This window comes from Lepidochelys kempii, chromosome 7, assembly GCF_965140285.1.
Source record: "Lepidochelys kempii isolate rLepKem1 chromosome 7, rLepKem1.hap1, whole genome shotgun sequence".
Lineage (NCBI taxonomy): Eukaryota > Metazoa > Chordata > Testudines > Cheloniidae > Lepidochelys > Lepidochelys kempii.
This window is the reverse complement of record NC_136386.1, coordinates 124390273-124416536: the sequence shown is the minus strand read 5'-3', so window position 1 is coordinate 124416536 and position 26264 is coordinate 124390273. Positions and strand designations below refer to the sequence as shown.

The following is a 26264-nucleotide window of genomic DNA, read 5'->3' as shown; positions in this document are numbered from 1 at the left end:
TGGACTATATTGCAGAGTTTATATACTGCTACTGAGCTTAAAACTGCTTAAAATGGTGCGATGGCAGCTAGATCTCTAAGAGGAACCAGACTTTTGAGTGTTGACATTAAGTAAAAAACAAAAACAAAGCATAGCTGGGACAAAAGCCCAGTCCATCTCAAGAATGAACAGTGCATATTTAAAATGACAGCAATGGTGTGCCTAACCTTTGAACATAATAGGTTTCTGGAAAAAAAAAAAAATATATATATATATATATATATATATATATATATATATATATATATATATATATATATATATATATATATATATATATATAAACAAAAGAAGGCTAATTGAATTAACTGCTCCAGAATTCATTCAGTAGCCCTGGGGCTACGGAGGCCATCTTCCATTGAACTTTCAGTATCCACTTTGAATCACTAACAGTGCTTAATGCTCTCTCACACACAAATTCCAACACTTCTTTTGGTTGTGCAACTGGGGAAATGGTGGTCCTACAAACCTTTTGCACAAGTTTAAATTAAGACTAAAGTGTTTCCACCTGAAGAACCAGCAATTCTGATTTGGTCAAATTGTAATTAAGTCCAGTGAGCTTTATCTGGTGACTGATCACTCCAGCAGAAACGATCAAAGACAAGAGTATTGTACAAAACGTATCTTGAAAGTATATAATGATAAAAATATTATCATAATAAAAACGATTGGACTTGTGGTTTATGGAGTGTTTATATGAGGTTTAACTGCTAACACTAGTGTGTGCTAAACCACTATCAAATCAACACCAGGTAAAAGTAAAACAAAGAAATGCAGGATATATGAGAACATTTCCTGCTACTGGCAACTGTAGTATTTAAAAAGGAAACACCCATTGGGTGTTCAACCCTGACAGCATTACAGCTAGATATGATGTGGAGCCTAAATCAGATCAGGCTACCTGTGTGTTTTTATTTCTTCCCTGAACATTAACACAGATCCTTCATTAATGTGGATATTTGGGCAGACTAGAGAGGTTGTAAAGTTTATGAGATCACTGTTTTGTTTTACGCAAGATCACAGTAATTTGCTACGCGTACCCCCACTCCCCAGTTCAGAGTCATTTAACCAAGTTGTTGGAACCGCAGTTTAGTAAACTCAGAATCAAGTCTGTAAAAAGTGACAGGTTACAAAGAACCATAGTTTTGTTAAAATGAGGCATACCCCAATACATCATTTAGTGTACCCTGACTGCTCCTGACTAAAAGGAGCTTGTCTTCCGTGAGATAAGGCTACATCCTCAAACAGGTGAGTCTAAATCTCACCTTTATAAAATATCAAACAAAATGACAGCGAAGGTAGTGTTACAAAGTAGTTAACCAAAGTATTCCGAAGGTAGTGTATGTAAGTTTCTCCACCCCTCCCCTCTGGGTGAGCACTAAGCAGACTGCTAATGATAAATTAATTTAGAAAGAAAACGGCAGAAGCCTAATTAGACCCAATTGATTACCCATCTCCAAGTTCAAAAGATTTGCCATTCCTAAAGAGCTTGTGTTAGCGTAATCCTTCAATCAACTGGATCCAAGAAGGGGAAAAAAAGAGTTCTGAAGAATTTGTGAAGCTTTTCAAATTATTATAAAAAATAGTTTGATTCTCATTCAAGAATGTCTGGCATTAGAGAGAATCAGTTTCACAAAGTGGACTTGGTTTTGAAAGGCAAATATGAAAAGAAAAAAGAGAAAGTACAGGCTCCACAAGCAAGGAGTCTACTTCCACGTGTCTGCATTCTTTGTGAGGTAACTCAAGTCTCCATAGAACAACAGAGAAACATGCAAAAGGCCCAAAAAAAAAAAAAAAAAAAAAAAAGGATCTGAGCCATACCGGGCCCGAAAATTTACAAATATGCAACATTCAGAGCACACCTTTCACCTGTGCCCACACGAGTCTATGCTAAACTGCAAAGAAGCAAGTGTCACAGTAAACAGAGGGGAGTCAGGTGCACTCAGTAGGAGCTGAACAATGCAGTAGTGCTCACCCAGTCTGTAAAGTAATTGGCACTCTACAACATCCCTACTCATCTTTTGATTCATTCGCACTTTGTGCTGTCTCTCCCTGGGGATCTAATTCCATCTTTATTGAAACATCCTGCCCCTCCGACCTCATTAATTTCATTTTTTTCTTTGGAGGGTTTTTCAAAGTGCCCAGCCTCTCTTTAACTTTGTACTCCAGTGTACTGTGGGGAATCCCATAAATACTCTGAGCTTTGGAAACACTCATTTTCCCACTCATAACCACAGAGATTGCTTCCTCCAGTATCTCGCTGTTGTACTGTCTGTATCTCCCTCTTTTCTTCCTAGGTTGCTTGGAGCCAGGATCTCCCTCTTGATCAGAGGTGGGATATGGCTGTCCAGAGGTAGACTGCTCAGCATCTGAGCCCCAGGAATCTGGTCCAGCATCCAGCAAACTTCTCCTGTTTTGTTTTGGAAGGATAGCCCTTAACTTTTTACTAAGCGCGCTCTCCGTTTGTGAACCCATTACCAAAGAGCTATAGCTGTACTGGTCACCAGTGCGGGACTCCCATGAAAGGTCCATGCCTCGAACTTGTGGTATCTTTAAATCCACAGGAGATGAATGGCTCACATCCTTTTTCCCATCCTGTTTAGTATGAAGTGCCATTTTTTGAAAGGCAGAGTTTTCTGTAAGAAAAGGAAGGTCACTGATGTTGCTGAGTGCACCATTTCCCCTGAATTTCATGCGGCTGAAATTGAATTCATAGTGTGGTTTTGCCCAAGAAGCCTCCCTGGATAATATTAAGTGCTGTCCATGATTCTGCAGTCCAGATGGCCCATGGCTGGCAGCTGTAGAAAACTGGTTTCTGCTCAGCAGTTCTTCGCTAATCTGTAGTGATCGAGCCAGTGGAACTTTAAGAGATGTGGAGTGGCCATAAGCTTCCCTGGTTCCATCTTGAAAGCTTCTTGGAGGTACCCCATCACCACTCCGAAGTCCCTCTGGATGGTGCTGGCTGGGTCTCCCAGGTCGCCTAATTGGATGGAAGGAAACTGATGTGAGCAGGACTTGCACAGGTAGGGAGGGATGGGTGAGGGGGCCACTCCTTTATTAGAAGGCCTTGCTTGGGTAACATCACTTTTTGTGTTATTTATTTTTTTCTCTATTTTTTTTTCTCTATTTTTTTTTTAAAGTCTCAGCATCAGTCAGTTTTAAAACTTGTTCGCAAAAAAAGAGAAGCTTTTTGGGCAAAGAAAAATGAAAGCTGCTGCCTGGTCTCTGGTTGGGTTCACAAATTCTTGGAGTAGAAAAGGCTTCGCGCGCAAGCGTCTGAAAATAGCACCTTAATTATAAATTACAAAGTAATAGTCAGTCTTCATAGTTCTATACACGACTGTGTTACTATTGTGACGTTACCACTAAACAAGTACAGTAATAAAAGAGTGATACAGAAGTGATACCAAATACAACATATTCAACCCACAAAAACTACAGCCACCTGCAATATCTACACATTGGAGGACACCTTGGAAGCTGTTTGCTTACACCATATGCAAGCAAGAGTAGCTGCTCAATGTAAAAATGCTTAGCAGAACTCCAAGGAATTTGCTTAACTTGCATTCAACACTAAATGTAAGAACTGTGATGTTGCAGATCACAAAGAAAAACACTACATTACACCAGACTTACCACACTGCTTCCTTTTAAATACAACTAGCTGCATAAATACATGTTCCTGATTCTCTGTTTGAAATACATCAAAGCTAGAAGAAATGGTCTTTTCTTACCTCCAGAACAGTTATTCAGGTTCAAGTTCTACAAATTTTAGTTCAGATCAGGGGTTAGTAACAGGAAAATCAGTGTTTTTTAAATATAAAAGTGTTAATTTAGAATATCAACTCAAAACATTCGTTTTCGTTTTTAAATGCTTTTTTTTTCCAAAGAGCATTCCTGTAGCAAGGAATGCTTATTTAAGGTCATTTTTAGAATACTGTATACCAAATTATACTGGTCCACAATAAAGTAGCTAAACACACACACAAACCCTAAAACCTTTCCATATTCAAGGCAGATATTAGTTGAAAGAAGAGACTGCAAAGCATGTCAGGAGGAAGCAATTACGTTTTGAAGCTCTGGGATATTAACGTGCTGTGAAGCCATCCAGGTTCAGAGCAAGAATGGCTTATTCAAGGATAGGAAATTCTATAGAAAAGCTGCACTAATTAATATTTTTGGAACCTTGCATTTTAGATTGTTCTTACTCTAAGTATCTCTTATGTTATTCCCTTTTAGCAGACATTTGCAATCCACATGGTGCTTAAAAGGTATACTGCTAATCTTCCTCCAGAATCTGACATGCCTTAAAAATTGTGATCTGGTAACAAGAGTCCACGTGGATTCTGAATAAAATCCATCACTCCCAACGAACTGAAGAAGATACAGCTACTATTTCTGATGGCCCTTCAGATAAACAATGTGTGTTCCCTGCTGGCTCTGTAGCAATGAACTAGTAAACCACCCTAAGGGTGCCCCAAATGTTTCCCGAAGTTAAGATAGCATTGGCAGCTTTCTAAGGAGACAGAGCTAATTTGCATTAAACAGAGCAGACTGCAGTCACCCTCATTTGCAACACAAACGTGCAGGAAACTATAGGTGTCAGTATGCAATGCTTCTTGATTTCAACAGCTCTGATCAGGACATAGCATGGGATGCTGGGGCCTGTAGACTCCACATGCTGTATTCTGGCTACCCTTTGACACGCAAACAAGGAAGCAGGCGGTCAGAGCCATGATGGCTTCTGATGCCTTCAGAGTAGGAGAACAGAGATTGAAAGAATCTTTTCTGAACTGAAACAGACGAGTTGCTGGGAAAAATTTATTTTAGAGTTAGAAAAAAGTTTAAAACTACTGACGTGGTAAATGGGAAACTATCCAAGCAAGAACTTGAGATTATTCCTTTTAATACCTAGTAATAAATCTTGAAGAGGAAACACTGTAAATGCAACCTTCATTGAAAGGTACAGGATTAGGAGGTTAGTCACGTAAATGGCTGCCAGTACTAGTTTTTTTAGTATTTAAAAATCCAGCAACTTTCATAAAGCTAAATCCAACAATTAAGTATTCTTTAGGCAAACTGGCTAAAATACTTATTTCTATATTCCACTATGTAAGTGTTCTTTGCTCATGGCAAGTTCACAAGGCAAAATCCCATTGTCAACATCCTGAATCCCTTTGACTCCCAGCCTACCACCTAGTGCGAGTGCCTGGTTCCTGTCTGAGCATACAGGGTCACTAGACATACACAGCCATAATCATGAGAAATTTGGAGTTTAAAACTAGATTTGCTGATAGAATATTCTCTAGTACCTGGAACTAATTTATGCAAGAGTGCTGTTTAAACCGACTTTCCTCATTTAAGCTGCGTTAATGCTAGCAGTGCTGTAGCCCTGTTTCGTCTCAGGATATTAGAGAGATCAGGTGGGTGAGGTAATAGCTTTTATTGACAAACTTCTGTTGGGGAAAGAGACACGCTCAGCGTTTGAGCTACGCACAGCTCTTCTTCAGGTCTGAGAAAGGTACTCAGAGTGTCAAAGCTAAATAAAAGGCAGAAGAGATTGTTTAGCATTTAGTAGTTAACACATTCTAAGAGACCATTTAAGGTGAAGTGGCCCATTAAACAATTACAACCCATACTTCATGGGGACCACTCCCTAGGAGAAATCTTTCCCAGATCCCCTCTTCTGGCCTTCAAGCAATGCCCCCAACCTCGCCAAGGAACGATCATCATCAGAAGCAAGCTCCTCACAGACCAGGAGACACCAACTTCAAAGCAGCACCAGACCCTGCCAGAACAGATGAAACACTTGCAGACATATCTCCACTGCTTTTATGATCAATACCCCCAACAACTGTGTGCATAAAACTAGACAATCACTATGCTGCTCTCCAATGAAATCACACTGAAAAATGATTAAAACAGAAACACCCTATCACCTGTGGGCGAACACTTTTCACAAAACTATCACTCCATAACTGACCTTTCAGTCCTCATCCTCAGAGGAAACCTACACTTCACCTTCAAAAGATGAGCTTGGGAGCTTAAATTTATAACTTTGTTAGACACGAAAAACCATGGTTTTAATAAAGACACTGTAACCCACTAACCCCACTTTAACCCCACTGCAGAGGAGTTAACGCTTCACCTTGAATGGTCTCATAGAATGTGTTAACTACTTATGCTACACAATCTGTTCCATCTTGTATTTAGCTGCCACTCTCTGAGTATTTTTCCCTAGACCTGAAGAAAAGCTGAGTGTAACTCAAAAGCAAGTCTCTTTCACCAACAGAAGCTTGTCTAATAAAAGTTATTACCTCACCCACCTTGTCTCTCTCTTACTATAAGGCAGTTACAAATTACCTCTCCATAACATGTATCGACCATAACTAACGACCCACAATTTATGTCTTCTGAACTGCTATATATTTTTAGTGCTGTGACAGCAATTTGTGCTAGAAGAAAGTACCCCCCTCCCAAAATGTAGTAAGTCCTGTCTAATAAAGTCTAGTTCAGTTTCATTCACTATCCAAAAAACGTTTACCCCAAAAATAAATTTTCCAGATTGTTGTGTTAAAAGCTCCAATCCCTAAATTATACTGCAAAAAAGCAGAGTCTTCATAGCTTAAGGGGAGAGTGAGTTTGCACCTACACTCACACTGCTAGCCACTGAACCCAACAAGAAGGTGAGGGGAAATCTTTGGTCAGATATTAAATTGGCCAAAAGAACCAGCAGTACTGAATTCTAAAATTTAATCTTTTTTTTTAAAAAAACCTGTCCTGGTTTACAATCAGCTTTTTTTATTTGGCAGGTGGGAAGAAGGTATTTTTTTGCAAAAGGCCCATAATAAAACTCGTTACTCCAAAAGGTTAAAACCAAAATTAATCGCTAGCAGTTACCAGGAGGCAACTGGTATAAATTTATGCTAAATCAAATAAAATCAATTATTTTAAAAAATGGTAGTAAGTTGTTTTCCCTTACCCATTCCCTGCAGTACTGGAGCTGGCTGGAGAATGGCTCAGAGAGGTGCTGCCGGCACAAGGACTTTTCTTAGTGGACAGATCAAGCACTCCGTCTGCAGAGACATAAGAATCACTTGAGGAGAAAAAGAAACAGGAGCAAGCTGTGATTTCTCTTAGGTAAAATAAACATGCTAGGGGACTAGATGGTACAGTGGTTTAACACAGGCTTTTCATCACTGGAAAGTTGGAGTCACTTCGCATCCGATGAAGTGAGCTGTAGCTCACGAAAGCTTATGCTCTAATAAATGTTAGTCTCTAAGGTGCCACAAGTACTCCTTTTCTTTTTTCCCAATTCAGTTACACATGATGGCTTCCTTTTAGTCCTCATTGCAGTCACTATATAGACTGGCAGAGTTTGGCAGATTTGACTTCTCTTTGCTAGGAGAGGAAAAGGACTAGAGCACCAGGTAATGTTAAGAGTTAGCTGCATACTGCAGCATCGCTAAACACAAAAGGTTCCAAAATCAAAAATAAGACTCCCAAAAAATCATGAGATTGGCATTAAAATAAGGGTTAAAAATTATTTGCTTTTTGGTCTGACTCTGGATTTCTGGGCCCATGGGATAATTTCAGGTTGGAAATTCAATCTCAAATGAACACCCAGAAATGCAAGGTCCCTGTTCAACTGCTCCCTGTGCAACTTTCCCTTTCTCTCCTACTCCATGATGAAGTGTCCCAGTGGGGAAGCTGTCAACCTTTCCTCTCCATCCTGTCACTCTTCTGCCTCACTCCACATGCTCCATGGCCCAGAACAGTTTCCTGCTACAACCACATTCTTCTTCCCTTACACTCCCATGCCTCCATCCATATTCTCATCCCTCCCACTTCAATCTCCCTCTCTGTTCCCCCATTCACATACACATTTCCTAACATTAAAAAGTTTCCTGACCAGTTTCCAGACCACAGATAATGGGGAAGCCATCTTTGCTAAGGAAAGCCTGACCTCAATCCCATTGGAAACAATGGGAGACAATGGCCATTTGTAATAAAAACAACTTTTCTGTGAGACAAGCCCAGATGCCTGAGATTACTGGCAACTCTGAAACACCAGGCTTAAGGGTAAGGCAAAGAGGAGAGTTACCACAGCTACTTGCCCATGCTATGTCTAGCTTGAATAAGTACCATCAATTCTTATGTTCATGATGAAATATATTAAAATGCAGGGAAGGCTGTCTCAAACTCAGGGAAGGTTGTCTCAGGTTGTCTCAAACTGCCCATGTGACATTTATTTATTTATTTTATTTATTCATTTCCCACCCCCACCCCCCGCCCTTTCAGCACATTGTTCTATACACTGCTTGGAAATGTAGCATAATCCAAATTTAAGTAAACAGGCTTCTAGTTTTGAATGTAGCAATACCCAGACACAATGTGTTTACAGAAGTACAATAACATAGTGAAATAGCATTCTCTTCTCAAGCAAATATACTAAGGGCTGGTCTACACCAGGAATTTACATCGGCATAACTGCGTTTCTCAGGGGTGTGAAAAATCCCCCACCTCTCACGCCCCAAAAGATGTAGCTATACTGACCTATCCCCAAGTGTAGACAGTGCTAGGTCGATGGAAGAATTCTTAGAATACCACCTCTCAGGGAAGTGGCAAAAAGAAAAGACTAACCAATTTATTTGAGCATGAGCTTTCGTGAGCTACAGCTCACTTCATCGGATGTGGATTACCAGCAATAACAGAAGAACCCCTCCCATTGGTGTAGGCAGTGTCTACATTGAAGTGCTACAACACTGCAGCTGCACCATTGTAGTGTTTTAAGTGTAGTCATACCCTAAGGAGCATGACTGCTTCAAAGGAAGCCACATCCATCTCTCCTCTGCCAGGAGGGTCACCATGACATGAGGAGCCTTTGAGGGTGAGGGGGATCCTTCAGAGTGTTTTCCTTCCTTATCCACAGGGGGATAGCTATGAATAATCTAATTTTCCCCAACACTCCTTCAAAACAAAGATATAGCAAAATGGCACCACTGGAACTGTTCCAAGAGAGTCTCTTAAATACATCAGTACCACAGGGGTTTTTGCCCCATTCATTATCTGTCATATATCAATGTAAACTATAATACATACTTATATGGATTAATCACGTAACTGCAAATAATTATGGAATTATGACATGCATGCACAGAGTAAAAGTGTTATGAACATTCATAAATTCACTTGAAGTTTTTCTATATCTTGACAGATAAAAACAACCACAAAAGCAGTTCATCCATTTTCTGAACAACCTATCAAGAAATACTTTGTTTTTCAGCACACGTTTCTGCAATTAAAGGAGCTAAGACAAAACCCCTCCGTAGTGGTCTTTTAGGAGAGGGACTAGGAGGAAAACGGACCTTGCATACTTGAACTCATTTCTCTGTAATTTTGCAAGAAGATCCATTCACGTGGCTGAGATTTTTATACCAAATGTAGCCCAGAGCAAGTTTCTCTTGGTCGAGTTATAACCTTGTAAGCTTTACAACGTGCCGCCATTACCACAATCTTCCTTACAGCAGCTCTCTGCCGCCATATTTCACTTAAGAAGTGACATGACTATTTACAGCAAGGGACATTAATGGTATTTGCTCATGACACTGTTTCCAGGATGTGTTTTGCTTTGTTTTTTGTAACCACATAGAATTAACCTTCTTACCAAAACCTCCATAAATGTGTCTCTCACAATGAAGATTAGAAAGATGTCTGCAGTACCCAAAATTATCTGTACATAAAAATAGTTAAAAGCTTTAAACAGGTCTACTTAAAGGCAGTGATTTTCAAAATAATCTTTCCCAATATGGGGTACACAGACCTACCCTATTTTTCATGCGATCATTTCAGACACCTTTTATTAACACATTCTCATGAAGTTCAAAGGGTTAACCTGAATCATATCAATCCTGTTAAAAGCTCCTCTGCATTCAACACAATGATCCCCTCTATTCAATACAGTTTCAGGGAAGAAGAGACAAAATGTTCACATATTACAATGCTGTTCGGAGAATTTGTTCTTTAAAAGCAGTTTGACAGAAAGCAAGGTTATCCATTTAACACAAGCTCTGCAGCACTGCAAGATATTCAGTCTGTACTCTGCAAAGTATTTTTTATGTACGAAAATAAACTTCTGCTAAATACATAAACAAGGAAACCATTGTATAATTTAGGGATTCCATTTTTTTATCCTGCATTCACCAAGCAACGTGCCAAAGAATAACTAACATTTCAAAAAAATACTGCTTCTAATCTAAGCCAAACACGATTCAGGACTACTGTTCTGACCAAATAACATAAGGTAACATTATACATAAAGCTTCCTAACTCTCTGATCTTGCCTTATCAGCAGGTACATAAACAAACACACTACACATGTTCATAGCATAGCTCTCCTTAGAACAGTACCCTTGTTGTTAGAGACAGTTTGGAGCCTTGTCAACCCCTCTCCTCCTCTTGCATTAAAGGCACATATATTTTTATAGCCTCCAATTTTTCAGCAACTTCCTTCTCCCACCCCATCACATCCAATCAGTCGTGACATTATACACTGCATTATGCAGTCTACAACTTTGCCATTTTGCGTTTCATTTAACAGTTTACACTTCTAATTCTTCCCTGCTTTGTGCCGACAATGCCTCTAGCATATTGGAACTGAATGCAAGATACTTTTGGTAATAGTCATACCTTGTTCACTAGGTTCTGACTGAGACTTTCTGACAGTAAGGTCCAGAGGCGAGTCTTGGTCAGCCATGAGAAGTTTGCTGAGCACAGGGTTCTGAGCAGTTGCAGCCGTGGGAGAGGAGGCGACCAGAGATGCTTTCAGCAGGCTTTGGTTCTTTGTGCTATTGGGCTGGCTGGAGTCCTGAGTAGAGCTATTTTTTGAGGTATATTCAGCAGCAAACTGTCGGATCATTCGCTGCATGATCTCCCGGGCCACTAGGGGAATATTGGGGTCAGAGACCCCAGGACTGTCTGTAAACAGAGATTTTTTTTTTTTAAAGGAAGAATTTTACAAGTGTAACTTTGAAATCAAAACATTACATTTCACTCTCTAGATTTTCTTAAAGATGCAATACTTCCTTCAAGGAGATGCAACTTATTCTTAAGATACCTAAATAACAAAGTGTTACTCTTTATAACATAGATCCTCAATATAACAATATTCCTACAAGATTTAAGTAATATTTCCTAAACTTTTTTTTCCAATAAGTATATCCCAAATGGATCTTTGAGAGGGGCTGGGGGTGGAAGGAGAACCAGAATCATGAAGGAAAATGTACAGTAACGATTTTAAACAGAAGTTTTTTACAAAAACCAGAACAGGTTTACAGTGGAAGAGTGGAGTAACTTACCTGCAGTAAGTTACCTGGAGTATGTTAGAATATAGATATTCAGGCCTGCCTGTAAAGGCCTATAACTTTAAGAATTTAGGTGTATTTTTTTCACACCTAAGAACCTGTCATTTTATTTGTCTGTAAAATATAAAATACCGGTATCTGGGCTTGAACCAGGGTGGATACAAATCAATGATTTTTTTTTTAATTTAAAAACAGATTTTTTTTTATAAAATGCTTTTTGAGGAAAAAACCTATCTAAAGATAGTTTTAATTAAGATACATTACAGCGCAAAAATCTCTCATCATGGAATAGGGATCATAAATTCTAATTCTATCGAATGAGACAATATATTCATGTAACGTTTAAGAAAAGTTTTGTAAATGAGTTCCTATAGTTCATGGATTAGGAACCCAATCTTATGGGGTTCCAGGGGCTTCTGTATAGATTATTTAAATTAATTTTTCTATCCAAACAAAGAGAGTCAGTGCTCAGTCTAGAAGATACCATCAGAGATGCTTAGTTTTGCAGTTCTCAAACTATGGATTTGCGTCTCCAGAGATAACATGCTTGTTAACAGCAAAAATGTTTTAAAATAAATAAATAATATATAGAGGTGAGAAAAAACAGACCTCAACCCTATTGTCCCTCTGCAAATTTGTGTACACAGAGTCAATCCCTTACCTCTTTCTAAAAGTGGAAAGTTTCAAAAAGTTCAATGAATAGAAGATTGTTGGGGGCGGAATAGTTCTGGACAAGGAGAAGAAGTCTAGAGATAAATGTGAGAAGGGAGGGACAGGCAGTAGAAACAAAAGTGAAACTGTTTGAGCAGCATATTCCAGAAATCTTGAGGTCTTCCTGAGTGTAGCCTTCACTCATTTGAGATCTACCATACTGTTCTCTCACTAGAAGGAAAAACCTATAATGGCAGCAGGCCGTAAAAGAGACCCAGTTTGGGAATATTTTAATGAAGTTCCTTTACCTTGAGGTAAGGCAAAATGCAAACAGTGCAACAAAGAAATGCAAGGTCTGGTCGCCCAAATGAAACATCATCATGAGAAGTGTTCCTTCTCAGGAGGGAGCTGCGTTGAAAGATGATGAAAGGAACATATCTGAATATTCAGGATCTTCAGGTTGGTAAACTTTTATTTCATACTTCTTTCTTAAGGACTGCCTGTCTTCCTTCTGGACTATTCTTGAATTCTCATGTTGGAGCAAAAAGTATGGTTGTTACTCTATGGTACTGTCATTTTAGATGCAGTTGTGATAAAAAATAAATAGCTGAAATAGGCAGAGCTTCCTTTGCAATTTCACCTTTAAAGTAGTACTGAGCATCAGTGAATGAAATGAGTAATACTAAATGAGCAGTACGGTAATAATAATTAAATAACTGCATTGACTTATTTTGTTTAGGAGAATCCATCCTCAACATACAGGATTCTGAAGACTATCCACCTTCAAGATCACCATAATTTTCTATAGTTTCAGAGTTATCTGCCAATGATAGTTTTTCAGTCACATCATCTATGTCACATAGCCACAGTATATCACCTGTAGCCAAAAGAAAAAAAAAAAATCTCCATCATCCAGAAACAACCGTACATAAGTTTGTGATAAGAACGTGCAGTTTACAAAAAGAGGTAATTGATGAAAAAATACTTTGGTTTGTTTATGCAACAAACTCTCCTTTCTGTATGACTGAGAACCCACACTTCATTAACATGGTTCAGTCATTAAGATACAGTCCACCCAACAGAGCAGATGTCGCAGGCAAATTGCTGGATAAAGTGTATGAAAGAGAAATTGAGCAGTGTGCAAAAGGTCTGAGAGGCCTGACTGGGATGATTTACTTGGAGATTGGTCCTGCTTTGAGCAGGGGGTTGGACTAGATGACCTCCTGAGGTCCCTTCCAACCCTGATATTCTATGATTCTATGAGGGTGAAATTGTTAACCTGAGTCTTGAGGGGGAGCAATGTCCACAATGATCCTGTTGTATGTACTTGTGTGACAACAGAAGAAGGGAATGTCTTCCTTACAGCAGGATACTTACAAGAAGTAACAGTAAAAGCTATAACAAACTGTGAAAAAAATTTCAAATGTCTAATACGCAGCTTGGGAGGAACCAAGCTAACGCTCCCCCAAGACACACGATGGAACTCAGTTGTGGACTGTTTTGAGCACTGTATCAAGAACTGGCCTAATCTCCTTTCTGAACAAAATTGTGAAAAAATAGATGGAACCGTCACAGCCAAAGTTCTCACCATGGGGCTGAAGAGAAATGTTGAACACATGCTGAGTCCCCTGAAGCCTATTTCTGTAGCCTTGCACAAAATGCAGGGAAATCGCTGGTTTATTGCTGACACTATTGAAATTTGGAAGGAACTGAGGGAGGGATAGATCAATGATTTGAGCATTGGCCTGCTAAACCCAGGCTTGTGAGTTCAATCCTTGAGGGGGCCATTTAGGGATCTAGGGCAAAAATTGGGGATTGGTCCTGCTTTGAGCAGGGGATTGGACTAGATGATCGGCTGAGGTCCCTTCCAACCCTGATATTCTGTGATCTTAAAAAGAGAAACATGCAATGACAAGGTTAAATTACAAGCATTAAAAAAACAAATGGGACAAGCACTATCTGCAGCTCATTTTCTTGCAAATATTCTCAATACTCAGTACCAGGGACAAACTTTAACAATTGAAGAAGAGGAGTTGGCTGTGACATGGACATCCAGCAATTATCCCTCTGTAATGCCAACCATCAAACTTCAGAGCTTAGGGTGAACCATTCACGACATATATGTTTGCTGATGATGTTTTAAAGAAAGCCACACCAGTGAACTGGTGGAAGTCACTTAAGCACTGGGATTCAGAGACTGTTGAAGTGATCATCTCACAGCAGTAGCTTCTTCTGCCAGTGTAGAAAGAATATTTTCTTCCTTTGGACTAATTCATTCCAAATTGAGAAATCATTTGGGACCTGAAGAAGCAGGAAAGCATGTTTTTTTTCCCCCAGATTATGAACAAACAGGAAAATGAAGGTGAAGACGACTGAGTTAGCTGCAGAAGCCAATATTTTATGTTTCTCATGTTGACCTGGCTGAGGTAGTCGATTTAATTCTTGTTTAAAAAAAATCTTTTTTTCATTTAAGTATTTTAATTAAAAACAATTTTAACAAAAACAAACCTGATTTTAAAAAACTTGAATGTTTAACTAAATTCAAAATGAATATGCTTGTTTTGTTAAAATATTATGTGTTTGCTGTTGAAGAAAAAAATCCACAATACATAGTGTTGCTGTTTTAGTTAAATAAAACAATTTAAATGTCTGTCTGGTGATGTTCTCTTCCTAATACAGCATGGGAAGAAAATCCTCCAAATATTAATGATTAACCTGTTCAACTGGAGATAGTTCACCTCCCAATGACTTCATAAATATCTGTTTCAATTACCTTTGGTAAATGAAATAACCAAACAATCATTCATTTTCTGATATAGCTGTAAAACTAATCTGAAAAGTTTTCAAACTAAATTACTTAAAAAATGTTTAGTGTGTACCTTCTAAAAATGAAACCTGTATCTATCTCTGAGTTGTGAAGAATGTGTATTAAGATTATAACAGCCAACAAGAATGCACTTTTATGTAGAAATCCACGTTTAAATAGAGTCTTCCTGACTAGTGATTTAAATTCTCCTCTACAAGGATGCATATAGCAAGCCACAATCTAACCCTAAATAAATAATACCAACAACATTTTACTCCCTGTGAAGTGTAGTTCACTATACAATCACATTTCATAATTTTATACTGGTATAATAGTCGTAAACTTCTGAAAGGTTTTGTAAATATTTAATGTATTTCTGTACATTATACTAGCCCTTCATGTAAGTTTTTCTGTTAAGGGCAGGGCATAACAAGAGTTTATCTTGGGCTGAGTTGTACCTAAGGAATATATACAGGAAAAAGACAAGATAGATTAATGAGGCTTACGTTGTAACACTGAGGACATATAAAGGCTCTTTTCACCTAAGGTGCAATCTTCCTTTTCCTCAAGGTTTTATTAAGGCCTGTTGAAGGATGTCCAAGATAGGGCCAAAGAGAGTAAAAAGAATCAAAGTTCTTGAAGCCTAGATCTCAGACCCAGATACTGCCGGCAAAAGTTTGACACATCCCCTCGAGGTATACATGGGAGGATGCAGAACTCTTCAAAAACATTAAAGCTGCCTGGGGAAATTTCACACGAGGTGGATTACATGCAGATATAGAGTGCCCACAACATGGGGTATAGTTTATAACTAGACCAATTAACATTTCCAAATAAGGAGAGAAGACACAGAACATACACCTGCAGTCACACATCACTGCAACCTGCGGCTTTAAAGGCACAGTGACTGTCATGTGCCTTCCAAGGTAGAGTGCCTCAAGATAATCTCATTAACTCATGATAAAGAATTAGGACAGAAGAGCACAAACTACTGAATATAAATGATAAATACAAATAAAATACACAGCACTTATATAGCATTTTATATATTCAAACCGTTTTACAAACAATTCTCAAATTTAAATGCTAAAGAAGAATAGTTGAGCATAACAGCAAGCAGCAGAAATCTTGCTGATGCAGCTGCACTGTCTCTTCAAGCCAGATGGACACTTCTCTTGGGTACCGTTGGTTAATAATTAGAAAATTAAACAATTTTTTACAACAAAAGTACCCATCTAACAAAAGCTTAGAATTTTCTCAAACAGAAAGAAAAATGCTACAGACTCTGGTGGACTACATAAAAGGTCTAAAGCACAGTCCATGAGTAAGGCTAAGATTTTATCACGGTTATATTTAGTAAAAGTCATGAACAGGTCACGGGCAATAAACAAAAATTCACGGAGCCGGTGACCTGTTACTTTACTAAAAATAACCAGGGGGTAGAGCTAGGAAGGGGGAAGGAATGGAGTCCCATGGGGAGATTTGGGGGAACTGACAGCCCCGGCTCCAGTGGCCGCAGCAGAGAGCACAGCCACAAGAGGCACACAGCCTCCATTCCAGAACAGGGGTACATGGCCCCAACTACAACCCCCACTAAGCCTCAGCCACAGCAGGGGGGCATATGGCCCTGGGAAGCTGCAAGGCAGGCAGGGGGCACAGGGTCCCAGCTGCAGACCCCAGCGGAAGCTGTGGGGTTAAGGTGCGCGGCCCAGGGTACAGCCCCTGGTGGAAGCCATGGGGCTGAGGCGTGCGGTCCTGGCTACAGCCCCTCCCCCAAGCCTGGGACACCGTGCAGCTGGGGCACATGGCCCTGACTGCAGCCCCCAGTGGAAGCCATGGGGCTGAGGAGTGAAGCCCCAGCTGCAGCCCCTGCCAAGCCCAGGACGCTGCCAGGCAGGGAAGCATGCTGTTACTGTCATGTAGCTGAACAAACCAAACACAAACAAACACTAAACAAAGGCCAAGACAGACAATGAGCTGCATTCTTCAGTCTGCTTGAGCTACAAGTTGACAGTAGCAAATTCTCTTTGCAAAGGGGAACTCCCCATTGGTGTAAAGCCAGTGGAGCGAAGTCCTGCATCAGTTGCTTCTCTCTCTCCTCAGTAGAGGGGAGCGCAGAGCTCTGCCACACCTATCCTTCACTAGTGTGGAGGTCCAGTGGTAGCTTATGGCAGTGGTGTAAATTAGAGCAGCCCCTCTGTGACCTAACTGTTGCTAGGACTTGGCAGTTCAGCATCATGGAACTACAACTTCCATCAAACTCTCCACTTCCCTGTAATCCAATGCAAGGGTAAGATTCTGCTGGGCAAATATTGAACACTGCTCCCTCAAAATGCAAAAAACCCCAAACAACCCAGTGCTCCTGCCAGGGTGGTTTTAGGGCTTGTAATAGGTGTCTCTCCCAGACCCTCAGAGAGAAGACTGTTTCCTCTTTACCCCTTTCTAAAACTAAACACATTAAAGGGGTAAAGTAACTGAAAACACTGAAGCAATGTTGAAAACTCCAGCAGCCCATCTCTGAGACACTCGTACTGCAGGCAAAGGGCCTGCCCAGAGATGCCATTCTTTCACTAGGACCAACCTTTCCTGTAAAAGACTGCATTGAGGAACTCTTCTGCTTGCCGCTCAAACCGAATGATTTTTGCTTGCTCTTGTCTAAGTAGAGCTTTTTGCCCAGCTTCCGAAGCTGGCTCATCCAGACTGAGTAGGTGTTCCTGCAAAAAAAAAAAAAAAAAGTAATGAAATGAAATGTTTGTAAGCTCTCTCCCCCTGCCACATTAATAAATCACTCACAGCTATCAAGCATTCTTTAAACCAGCACAATTATAAAAAGAGGTTTTTCAACAAAAACTTGTAGTTATGCAATGACTGCCTATCCAATAGACCCATCTTGATAATTAAGGTTTAAACCTTAAGTCACATCAACAGCAACAAAATCATGAAATGCAGTATGTTGGAAAGGCCAAAATATTAAATATAAACCTAAAGAGGGTAATCAGTGCTTCTTCCAGTATGACAGCAGTAGAGGAAATGAGGGATATCTAGGACAGAGAAAAGGCTGAATATTTCACCGTGCATTTGGCCAAGAAACTGGCTTCGAACATTTAATCTTCATTGAGAACTTTTAGTTCTATATGAAATAGAAGATGACAGAACACACAGAAAATAATTCTTATCCCACCCCCACATTTTGCACAGCTTCCAGGCAAACTGAGCACTGTCTGTGGCAAGACACATATCACCAACTTTTAAATGGAGAATAACCTTCTAGATTCACAATATTGCCACTAAACTGGAATGAACAGAAGAATCACAAGCTCGTGAAATCCCTCTTACAACTCAACTGAGAGCAACTGGTTGGTTTCAAGAATATTCCAAAAGAAAAAGCTTCATTATGACAGAGAGAGAAGTGTGCATGTGTCACTACTATTTTTAAAAAAATTAGAAAACTGTAGTTAAGAAACCTAAAGTCAAAAGTCTAGAAGTGTACATGTTCATTTATTTTTAAAAGTGCAGTTGGTATGCATTATTTGGCAAACCTTAATTATATTTAGTTGTACTGTAGTATATTCACACACTGTCTATTAAATCTTTCCTATAAAATGGGTGGAGACACTGGATATTGCAAATGACCAGGTTTTCAGGTTACCAAAGTAAGAATTAGCTAGGTTCTACTATACATAATAATGTTCTCTATTTACTCTGTCTCTGAGTAGATTGGTTGAGTTGGAAAGGCATATTCCCTTTTGTGTACATCCACGTGTGTGTGGTGTGTATAAGAAAGTGGGGTAGTTCTTTTTAAAAGTCATTTTTGCAGATTGTAAATTTGAGTTGATATTTGTCCATGTTATATTTTACATTGTTTGGTGCAAGGAAGGTGTTATGACAAATTCATTTTAAAAAGTGTGAAGTGCTATACAAATTAGGTGCAACTCTTTGGATTCTGGGAAGCTGCCACCGCCACAGAGTTTGGGAGATGTTTCCCAGTTATCTCCCACTATTTACAAAGGCACTTTAAACAAAAGAGGCAGTGCAGCTTAGTGGATAGAGCACTGGAGTGGAACTCTGGAGACCTGGGTTCCATTCCCAGGTCTACCACTGGCCTGTTGGGTAACTTTAGGCAAATCACTTCATCTCTGTGTGCTTCAGTTTCCCCCTCTGTACAAAGGGGATAAAGATACTGACTTCCTTTGTAAAGTACTTGGAGATGTACTGACGAAATGTGCTACATACAAGCTAGGTATTATGATGTTTGCGTATTTTATTATTCCTTCCAAATGACTCATTTGTACATTTCATTATTTCAGGCCATTTCTCCAATTTAAAAAGATTGTTTTATTTTTGAATATTCTCATCCAATGCATTTGCTATCCCCCGATGAACATCACGTAATCCACAAATTTCCGTAGCGTACTCCCCACTCCATCCTCTAAACAACTGCTACAAATACATTACTCTTTTCATTATACTTCAGTTAGAAAGATTGTTTTCTTTCCTTTTAAAAAAATGTGTGTGAATCTGACTGCTTGTGAAAGCAAGACACTCAGCACAGACTAGAGCCAAGAGCAAGGGCAGGCTTTTCTCCTAAATAGCTCTGCTAAGGCACCTCAATCTTGGCCTGCTCCACCGTCATCCCAACCCTGAGCTTTCCTTGAGCACAGTCTGCTCGTCATGCTGAGTTATGTGGTGACTGATGTGGACAAAAGAGGACTAGGAAAGGACTATGAAAATAATTTTTACTTCTGATCTCAGGATTTAAACATACATCTCTGGAAGTGCATCAACTCATTGTCCCATCTAGTCCCCCCCACAGAAACAGTAAGAATGGTGATGGGAGATAAGTGAGGGCTTGGAAAGGGGAAGAAGGTACTGACCAACACCATAAAGCTGGACAGTGTGCAACTGTTTTCTCCAGGCTGCAATTTCAATTACACAACTCTAATTCTGTAACTACACCAAAACAGCACCAATTCAATCCACTCTGTGCTGTCCAGCTCCCTTCCTAGCACCGTTAAAAGGAAGGATGTGAACTGAACACAGAACTAGCGTGTAAAGCAGTCAGACAGTACAGAGAGCATTCAAGCTGACTGAAATCTCACGTCTGTGCCAGAATTACAAAATAATTACAGCACTGTTCTAGAAATTGCAACCTAGAACTCCCTAAAAGAAGCCAGATAAAGATATGGTTGAAGTAGTTTATTGGAAGGAAGCGAGTTCAAACAAACCAGTACTATCCATAATTAAACTCTGCGCCAAGTGAAACGACATCCTTTATAATTTAATTCACAATTTAATCTCCAGGGCGTTTTTACTTGAAGTAATAAAATATATGGTTATATACCACCCTGTCTGCAGCCCCCTCAAAAATATCACACTTGGTGTACATACGGCGCTAAGGACATCAGCAAGGGTTGGAACGCTGCATAGGCAGATCCATCTTTCCATGGGAAAGGATAGGGAAGAAAGCACTTCACATTGCTCAAGTCATTTCTCTGGAGTGGCATTGCCCAACCACATCCATCTCTCCTCCAGAGGGATGATCTTCATGACAAAGAGCCACCGTGAAAGTAAGGGAGGGATAAACGGGAGGGTTCCAAAAGAGGTTCCAAGGGTTCCAAAAGAGGCTCTAATGTTTCAACCCACAGTGGGCCTGGGGAGGAGAACCTACTAACAGGATTATTTTTACTGCATTAACAGGGAAGTTAAAAGTATGATCATACAGATTCCTTTGATGCTGTAAGAAACACAGCAGGTACAGGGAGCCTTCCTAGCTGCCTCCAGTTATTGGTCTACCAGTTATGAATTCATACCAATGTGAAGGTCAGACTAGATCAGGGGTTCTCAGAACAAATTTTTTGGTGGCCTCAGAGTGCAGCCACCAACTCTTGCTGATGGCCGCTCTCACACTTTTCCCTAAAATACTTAATTAGCTTTAGGAAAAACAAATAAATATGCACATATACATATCCAAATTAGTGTAATTTATTTATTGCTAGCTAGTAAATCTGATGTGAAAAGTGATATTAACAAACAGATAAGTATCAATTTTCCTAGCAGACTTACTCAGCCCCGGCAAGCCTGGGGACAAATTAAGCTCCACCTTTCTAGGGGCAGTGGGGCTCAGGTTTTGGACTTCAGCCCTGGGGTGGCGGGGTGGCAGGCTCTGGCTGTGGGGCTTCAGGCTCCAGTTCCGAGCTCTGGCTGCGCAGCAGCAGGCCTCAGACTCCGGTGGCGGGGCTTCAGGCTCTAGCCCCCCACAGCCAGAGCCTGCCACCCTGCAACCCCAGGGCTGAAGCCCAAAGCCTGAGCCCCACTGCCCTTGGGAAGATGGAGAACCCACCGGGTGCCTGCTCCTCCTGTGTTGTGCCCTAGGTGTCTCCAGAGGGTGGCAGAGCCCAACACTTGCTGGCAGCCCCAGCATCCAACACCAAGGCAAGGCATCCAGGAGCAACAGGGAGGGGGAGTGGCTGCTACTTTGCCCCCGCCCCCAGCCCAGTAGGCTGTGGTCTCCAGAAAAGTCCCTGGTGGCCGCATTTGAGAAACGCTGGACTAGATGACCATAATGATCCCTTCTGGCCTTGGAATCTACACATTTCTGGTACTGCAGCCACTCTCACCTTCTTCCATCTGTTTAACTCTTTTGATAAATAAACTCGGTCTAATTCTATGATGACTGACACTCAGCTTAGCCTTGGAACATCTCTCCTCTCCAGCCTATTCAGAATCTTAAATCAAATCCTCCTCGGGCCTAACATGTTTGGATAATGAAGAGCCTCAAGTCCCTATGTTATTTCGAGTGTTCTTTTGATGCATTCCCCTCCTGCGCGTTTACTTCTAAAATTTCCTTTGACCAGTGAGAGCAGAACTCCACCCAACAGTCCAAATGTGGCCTGTCCTACATTTTTTCTACTCACTTGTTTAAAAATGCCACACAGTATAAGGGATATAGTAAGTGCAGAGCTTAATTTGTAATGGAAGAGGTGCCAGGGCTCAAACAGTTTTTTTACTTTCATAACTGACACGCAAGCCCAGAGATGCTGGGGCTATGAACTGCCAAGCCCAGAGGTGCCAGGATTCAGCCCTGGCACAAATTAAGCAGTGAGTAAAGTGACCCTAAAGAGTAAGCATTTGCTGCACATTAACGTCTATACTTTAAGGTTTATCCCACTCAATGTACACAACCGTCAAGTCCTGTGCACAACTGGAACCATGTGTTGATACTAGAAAGAAAAAGCTAGCATGCTACATTCACAATACAGCAGGGACATCCAAGCTTTCAGCTACGGGTTGTATTAGCAATGGGACAGGAACAAGAGGACCATACCTGATTTGCACAAAATGGACCAAATTGCAGATGCTCATCTTAGATTTTTGCCATGCACCGAGCAATACCTGACCCTTCAGTATCTTTATTTTCTGTGGGACTGTTTGTCTAAATAGGCAATTCAGATTCACCCAAATCCTTCTCAAATCTGCTTATCCGCCATCTGATTCCACTTCCACAGATGGGGCCTCCCAGCCTTGTATCAGCTCCTGATAATAGAGCCAAGCTCATCCTTGATGTAAATCCATTGTCTTCGATTGAACTAAACCAAGGATTAACTTGATTCACAGAGTTTGCATTTCGTGCGGTTTTGGAACAAACTGATATATGAAACAGTAATAAGTCACCAGGAGCAGATGGGATTCAGCCAAGAGTTCTAAAGTAACTCAAACATAAAATTGCAGAACTACTAAATGGGATATGTAACCTATTGCTTAAATCAGCCTCTATACCAGATGACTGGAGGATAGCCAATGTGACACTGATTCTTTTTAAAGGCTCCAGCGGCAATCCTGGCAATTACAGGTGGTATAACTTCAATACCAGGAAAACTGGTTGAAACTACAGCAAAGAACAGAATGATCAGACACATAGATGAACATGATTTGTTGGGGAAGAGTCAATACAGCCTCTGTAAAGGGAAATCATGCCTCATAATCTATTAGAATTCTTGCGGAGGAGGGGGGAATCAACAAGGAAGGGGAATCCAGTGGCTATAGTTTACTTGGACTTTCAGAAAGCCTTTAACAAGGTCCCTCACCAAAGGCTCTTAAGCAAAGTAAGGAGTCATGGGATAAGAGGGACAGTCCTCTCATGGATCAGTGACTGGTTAAAAGATAGGAAACAAAGGGTAGGAATAAATGGTCTGTTTTCACTGTGGAGAGAAGTAAATAGCAGTGTCCCCCAAAATCTATACTGAAGTCAGTTTCTGTTCCATGATCTGGAAAAAGGGATAAACAGTGAAAGGGCAAAATTTGCAGATGATACAAAATTACTCAAGATAGTTAAGTCCAAAGCAGACTGTGAAGAGTTACAAAGGAATCTCACAAAACCACGTGACTGGGCAAAAAAATGGCAGATGAAAGTCAATGTTGATAAATACAAAGTAATGCACATTGGAAAACATAATCCCAACTATACATACCAAAAGGATGAGGTCTAAATTAGCTGTAACCACTCAAGAAAGAGGTCTGGGAGCCATCGTGGATAGTTATCTAAAAACATTTACTAACATGCAGCAACAGTCGAAAAAGCTAACAGAATGTTAGTAACCAGTAGCAAAGGGATAGATAATAAAACAGATAATATCATAATGCCACTACAGAAATCTATAGTACAACCACACCTTGAATTCTTAGTACAGTTCTGGTCACCCCATCTCAAAAAATAACTGGATAAGTTCATGCAGAATAGGCCCATCAATGGCTATTAGCCAGAATGGACAGGGATGGTGTCCCTAGCTTCTGCTTGCCAGAAGCTGGGAATGGGCGACGAGGGAAGGATCACTTGATGATTTCCTGTTCTGTTCATTCCCTCTGGGGCCCTTGGCATTGGTCACAGTCAAAAGACAGGATACTGGGCTAGATGGACCTTTCGTCTGACCCAGTCTGTCTGTTCTTGTGTTCTTAAAAAAAAAAGATATATTAGAATTGGAAAAAGTACAGAGAATGACAACAAAAATGAGGAGGAGTATGGAACAGCTTCCACCTGAGATCAGATTAAGAAGTCAGGGACTGTTCAGCTTGGAAAAGAGATGACTAAAAGGAGATAGAGGTCTATAAAATCTTGACTGGTGTGGAGAAAAAATAAATAAGGAAGTGTTATTTACCCCTTGACATAATAACAAAACCAGGGGTCACCCAATGAAATTAATAGGCAGCAGGTTTGAAACAAACATAAGGAAGTACTTCTTCACGCAACACATGATCAACCTGTGGAACTCATTGCCAGGGGATGTTGTGAAGGCCAAAAGAAATAACTGGGTTCAAAAAAGAATTAGATAGATTCATAGAAGATAGGTCCATCAATGACTATAAGCCAAGACAGACAGGGCCACAAGCCAATGCTCAGGGTATCCCTAAACCTTTAACTGCTAGAAGCCAGGACTGGATGACAGAGAATGGATCACTCAATAATTGCCCTGTTCAGTTCACTCCCTCTGAAGCTAGATGGACCACTGATCTGACCCAGTACGGCCACTCTTATGTTCTTATGACAGCAGCTACCACAATAGTACAGCATTACTCTAACAAAGCAGATCGTATTCAGAACTCACTGTGTTGGTCAGGGGTGTCTCTTAAAGGAAGACAAGGTACCCCTCTCAAAACAGTTCTGCATCTGTTTTCTTTCCCCCCTCTGAGAGCCTTAACAAAAAATCTTAATATACAAGTAAGTAGAAGGTGGCAATGTCATGAGCATTGTGGCTAACAGCAGCTAGGAGCCAGCAACATACAACAGTAAGGCACTTCCTATTTGCACAAACCACATTGCCTTGAGCTGTTGCAGAGAAGGCTTTGTCATTTTTTTTCAAGTGTGCTGGGAGAACCTGCTAACAGACCACATGCTATATTATACTATGTGATCACTTCCTGCAGAAAGAAGTCAGAGCAGAGGACCAGCTAGCCAGATTTCACTGAGACAGTTAAGCCTTTCTGCCTACATTACAGAACCACATTTCTGCACATGGACTGGGCAGTGACCATGTGCTAGCACTTGTTGCAAGCATGGGTACAGTCTGGCTATAAAACTTGTGTGTGGGCACAGACTGTGCTCCTCCACATCCAGGCTGTGACTTGGTTACAAATGTGGCAAACAACTCTATTATGTAGATGAGCCCTTTTATTCAGGGAAAAACAGGTCCCAGGATATGGAACAAGACTGCATGCCAGGACTCTGCATCTCCATGCCACAGAGGAGGGCAGTCACTGACTACAGTGAGGATGTGCAAGCCGCAATGCTTACAATGGAGCATGTGATCCATACTTTCTTTCCAGGTAGTCCTTTAAAACAAAAATAAACAAAAAACCAAACAACATACACCACACACAGAGAGAAGTTACACAGAAGAGAGAAATCTTTGCCCATTAACTTGTATTAGGTTTACCAATGGAAAAAAATTTTAAGAGGGAAAGGGGAGTGTTAGGGGGAATGACAGATCTTCCTCCAGTTACATAATTATATTTCTATATAACTGGGACAAGTGGAAAAAAAGCACAACCTACTAGCTTTACACATCTGCATTGTTACCTTCACTTTTTCTCTTCGCAAGCAGCAGAAAAGACAATTTTCATCAAAAGACCAATCAGAAACACCTTCGGGCTCGCAGTCTGTAAATCAGAGGAATAGCAAATTACTTCATATTCATAAACCACAACTTACTGGTGCCAAAAGACAAACCAATAAATACCTGTTTTACAACATTCTTCCCTAGATTCTGCAGATGCAGATTTAGTTTCTGACATGGTTTAAATCCCAGAATATTACAAAACTATATACAATTGATCTACGCACAATGAACCTGTTTTTTTCTAAGCAACGCCAAATACACTGCCAGCTACATAAAGATGAACGCACATTCATTAGTAATTTTAGCCAATATGAAACTAACTGTGAGCACTGCCTGGGGGGAGGGAAAAAAGCACAAATCACCACGGTAACACACATTTTCTAGAGGCAGAGCTGAAATTGCTTCTGTGGTTAGAAATGCAGAACAAGACACAAAAATAAAGACTGAATACCTTTAAACAAACAGAGATCTTTTAATAATCCAGGTCCAAACAGCCCTTCTAGAATACTTTCAAACCCTAAAAGCAAAGAAAAGAATTGTTAGCTTTCCAGATTAAGGACGTCACTACCAGAATATTTACAATAGCAGTCCTGTATTCATCTATTCCAAGAACAAACGTGATCATGTTTTCTCCTAGTATTCCCAAGATCTATAGGTCAGTTGAAATGCCTGAACTACCAAAAAAATCATAACAAAACCTGGAGTCCAGGTTCATTACAGTACTTTTACAGATAACTGGATTACAATATAGAACCATGTTAGACAGAATGGAAATGATTTTGGAAAGATAATGTG

General features: G+C 40.3%; 1 protein-coding gene across 2 annotated transcripts in view; it reads right to left on the bottom strand.

The window, feature by feature from the left end:
- Window positions 1-337: 337 nt before the first annotated feature.
- The window catches only part of LCOR (ligand dependent nuclear receptor corepressor), a 72644-nt gene continuing 46717 nt past the window's right edge, over window positions 338-26264 (bottom strand). For both annotated transcript variants that reach the window (XM_073354596.2, XM_073354595.2), the window contains 6 exons: window positions 25921-25986; window positions 25430-25509; window positions 17441-17573; window positions 10729-11016; window positions 7022-7115; window positions 338-3019 (listed from right to left, as the gene is read on the bottom strand). In XM_073354596.2, coding sequence (XP_073210697.1) covers window positions 2050-3019; window positions 7022-7115; window positions 10729-11016; window positions 17441-17573; window positions 25430-25509; window positions 25921-25986 — 1631 coding nt within the window. In that variant the 3' untranslated portion in view covers window positions 338-2049. The remainder of the gene's footprint in view (window positions 3020-7021; window positions 7116-10728; window positions 11017-17440; window positions 17574-25429; window positions 25510-25920; window positions 25987-26264) is intronic.